General features: G+C 43.6%; 1 protein-coding gene across 1 annotated transcript; it reads right to left on the bottom strand.

Moving 5' to 3' along the window:
• Positions 1-549: 549 nt before the first annotated feature.
• Positions 550-2667, bottom strand: LOC143172179 (uncharacterized). The gene is given in 4 exon segments (XM_076361431.1): positions 550-1698; positions 1700-1776; positions 2131-2193; positions 2592-2667. Coding segments are annotated over 4 exon segments (1365 nt in total).
• Between the last annotated feature and the right edge of the window lie 1763 nt (positions 2668-4430).

Below are 4430 nucleotides of genomic sequence, written 5' to 3'. Positions count from 1 at the left end.
ACCAAGTAAGGTCCTTTCCACCTTTCTTTCAAAGGCTCATCCTTCCAGGTGCAGATGTAAACTTCATCTCCAGGTTGAAATTCACGCACCGGCGAAGGAGCTGGCTGGTTAAGGTACCTGTGCAAGGAAGACAAAGTCTGCGACAAGGATAATAAATAATTGACCAGCGTTCCCTCTCCTTTCATGTGCATTTGGTTCTCTTTTCCTGTCATCGGATTTACAGGATATGGTTTTCCATACAGTATTTCAAAAGGACTCACTTTTTATCTTACTCTAGAAGTAACCCGAATTCTCATTAATGCTATAGGTAGGACATCTACCCACTTCATTTGCATTTCCTGACATAGCTTCGAGATCTGTCTCTTTAGGGTCTGATTCATCCTTTCTGCCTTCCTGCTTGACTGTGGCCTCCAAGGGGTGTGTAAATCCCATTGTATTTGTAAAAACTTAGAGACCCCTTGAACTATTTCCGCAACAAAGTGAGGTCCGTTGTCTGATGACATCCCTTCAGGGATGCCGAATCTCGGAATCACCTCTTTGAGCAGAATTCTAACCACTTCCCTGGATTCGTTGGTATGGCACGGGAAGGCTTTCAGGCCACCCAGAAAAAGTATCAACTAACACTAAGAGATGCTTAAACTGGTTACATGTTGGTAACTCAGAGAAATCTACTTGCCAGTATTCCCCCAGGGTTTGACCCTGTCTCACTTCCCCGAGAGGAGGTTCCCAGTGAACTTTTCTCGGTGGAATCAATGCTCCAATCCATGATTCCTTTTCAGCAACCCTTTTAGCCGTTTCGTCTGCCTTTCGATTTCCTTTGATAACCTCGGTTTGTCCTTTCTGGTGGGCTTTGCAGTGTACAATTGCAACTTCTTTTGGTCCCAAAACAGCTTGCAGCAGTTTTAAAATCTCTGGTCCATACTTGATAGGGGTTCCCTGAGAGGATAGCAGTCCACGCTCTTTCCAAATGGCTCCATGTGCATGGACCACTCCAAACGTGTATTTGGAATCTGTGTATATGTTTACCCTTTTATCTTTGGATAGCTCTAAAGCTCGAGTCATAGCTATGATTTCTGCTTTCTGAGCAGAGGTATTGGGTGGCAATGCTTGTGCTTTGACTTCCTCTTGTAGAGTTATCACAGCATATCCAGCTTTTTGTTCTCCATTCACCATGAAGCTACTTCCATCTGTGAAAAGTTCAACTTCTGGATCGCTTAATGGTACATCTCTCAAATCGGGTCTGCTGGAATATACCTTTTCGATAACATGTAGGCAGTCGTGTTCTAGCTCTCCCTTCTCGTCTATTGGCATTAAAGTGGCAGGATTTAAGGTTGAAGACATTTTTAAAGTGACATCGTCTTGTTCGATCAGCACCGCCTGATATTGGGCTAGCCTGCTGGGAGAGATCCAGTGGTGCCCCTTTTGTTCAAGTACAGCCATCACTGCATGTGGTACAAAAACTATGATAGGCTGCCCCAAGGTTAATTTCTGGGCTGCTTTGACTAGCAGCACCACTGCAGCTACAGCTCTCAAACATGCAGGCCATCCTTTGCTTACTTCATCTAACTGTTTGGAGAAGTAAGCTACCCGTCTTCTCCAGTCTCCCAGAGTCTGGGTCAGAACTCCTAACGCTACATGTTGCCTTTCATGCACATATAGCGTAAATGGTTTTGTCAGGTCCAGCAACCCCAAAGCGGGGGGCCCTCATTAATTCAGCTTTGATGGTATCGAATCCTTTCCGGCATTCTGGGGTCCATTCCAAAGTTTCCCCAGGTCCTTTGATAGCAGCATATAATGGTTTGGCAATTAAAGTGAAGTTTGGTATCCAAAGTCTGCACCACCCTGCCATTCCCAGGAATCCTCACAGTTCGTTCTTAGACCGTGGAGGAGCTATTCGACAAATCGCTTCCTTTCGTTCCACGCCCAGTTCCCTTTTTCCCTGAGATATTTCAAGTCCCAGGTAAACTACGGTTGTCTGCACAACTTGGGCCTTTTTCTGGGATACTCGGTACCCAGCCAGTCCTAAGAAATTCAACAAATCTATGGTCGCAATTTTGCATTCCTGCTCAGTCTTTGCCCCCAATAGTATATCATCTACATATTGTAACGGGGTAGTGGAAGGATTCTTACCTTGCCATTCTTCCAATTCTTTGGCAAGTACGTTACCAAACAAGGTTGGGCTGTTCTTGAATCCTTGCGGTAGTACAGTCCAGCAGAGCTGTGTCTTCCTTCCGGTGGTGGGACTCTCCCATTCAAAGGCAAAAAATCTTCTGGCCCTCCTCTTCCAGGGGAATGCAGAAGGCGGCATCCTTTAAATCTAGCACTGTAAAATACACATTGTCTTCGGGTATTGCAGACAACAAGGTATAGGGATTTGGTACAACTGGATGTACATCAACTGTGATTTTATTAATTTCTCTTAAGTCTTGTACCAATCGATACTCTTGGGTTCGAGGTTTCTTAACTGGTAAGATGGGAGTATTGTACTCTGACTGGCACTCCCGCAACAGTCCATACTGCATAAAAGTATTAATCAAGGGTTCTTCGCCCACTCTAACCTCTAATTTCATAGGGTATTGTCTTTTTCTTACCGGTTGAGCTCCCGATTTTAATTCGACCTTTACCGGAACAGCGTTCTTGGCTCGTCCAGGTTTCTTGGAAGCCCATACCAGGGGTATTATAGCATTCAAAATTTCCTCTGAGGTTCTGGTCCCTTCTTGTTTCTTTTCAGTCAATAGACACAGTTGAGCTCTCCACGCTGTCTCCTCAGGCACATGTAACTGAATGGACTTATCAGAGAATGTTAATTGCGCTTTCACTTTACACAATAGATCACGTCCCAGCAATGGGAGGGGGCATTCTGGCATATATAGAAATTCATGAGTCAATGTAGTGTTTCCAGTTGTGCATTCCATAGGTTTTAAAAATGGCCTAAGAGCTCGCTTTCCCGTGACCCCAACAATTGGCATATACATTTTACTTAAAGGCCTTAAAGTTACTTAAATATACTTTAAGTATATTTAGTAATATTAATAATAATATATTTATTATTATATTATTATATAATATTTTTATATTATTATTATAAAATAAAAATATTAAGTATATTTAAGTAACTTAAGTTACTTAAAATAACTTTACAACTAGTTACTACCGAATGGGTTGCCCCGCTATCTACTAAGAAATCTATAACCTCGTTCCCCAGCTTTATGGGAACCAGGGGATCAGCTGGGGAAATCTTGATATTCTCCCCCGGTCCCTTCATTCAGTATCAAATGTCCCTAACATGATCCGATTAGCATCTGATTCTTGCCCCCCTTCTCCTGAGGATTCAGCAAATGATTTTCTTCTCTGTGGGCATTCAGATTTCCAGTGTCCTTCCTTTCTACAATAAGCACACTGATTAGGACCCAAAGGAGTACGGTTCGAGGAATTAACTCCCCGCCCCACTCCGCTCCGCATTTTCCCCTATCTCTATTATTATAAACCTTGTGTGCTATTTCTGTCAACTGTGATACAGACATTCCTCCAGCTCCATCTACCCGTTGCAGCTTCTTTCTAATGTCAGGGGCTGATTGTCTGCACATCCTCAGCCTCCCCACTGTCCTCAATGCATTTCTTTTCACGTTCTTTGCAACAACCCTTTTTCTTTCCTTTCCCATTAACACTTTCTGCTAATACATACATCCCATCAGCATCTTCCATCAACAATCTACATTTTTTTTTTTTTTTACGAGTTTCATGATAGGCCTCAAAATGAAAAACAAATCGACATACGCAACCTCATCCCATTTATCCATCCTTCTACAAAACAGCATTAACTGCAAAATGGTGTTATAATTCAATAATCCATTCTCTGGCCATTTTTCTCCATCATCCAGTTCATGCATCGGTCACCATTGGGTACAATAAGCTTTTAATTTATCTTTCTTTAGGGAATTCCCTCCAAACCTCCTCCAATTTTTCCAGGATGCATCCTAAGGGAGTACACAGGGGTACTTCGGTAGAGGCAGCCGCACCCATATTACCATATATCAGAATAGGAATCCTCTGATCTCTCACTGCGGGCCTCTCTTGACACGTCTTATGTAGAGCAAATTTAAGCCACTCAGCTTACCAGATTCCGACCCCCTGTCGGAATAGGAATCCTTTTTAAGCTCATGCTGCGGGCCTTTCTTGACGCGTCTTATGCAGAGCAATTCCACAAAAGTGGCTACTTACCTCCATAGTCCCTTGCCTCCTTTTAAATATCTCATATTGGTGTTGCACTGTTGAGTTGCCTGTCATCCATCCGCAGGGAGGAACTGGTGGATTCCCCGAGCAAAAAGGTCGGTGCGCGCTGGAGTCCTTCCTGGTCTGGTCTCTCCTCCGGAGCAGCAGGACAATCCGGGCAAGGCTTAAAATAGTGGTACCACCTGGGTCGCCAGAAA

Source organism: Aptenodytes patagonicus, chromosome W (assembly GCF_965638725.1).
Source record: "Aptenodytes patagonicus chromosome W, bAptPat1.pri.cur, whole genome shotgun sequence".
Taxonomy (NCBI): domain Eukaryota; kingdom Metazoa; phylum Chordata; class Aves; order Sphenisciformes; family Spheniscidae; genus Aptenodytes; species Aptenodytes patagonicus.
The sequence above is the reverse complement of the archived record's forward strand: the minus strand, read 5'-3'. Positions and strand labels throughout refer to the sequence as shown.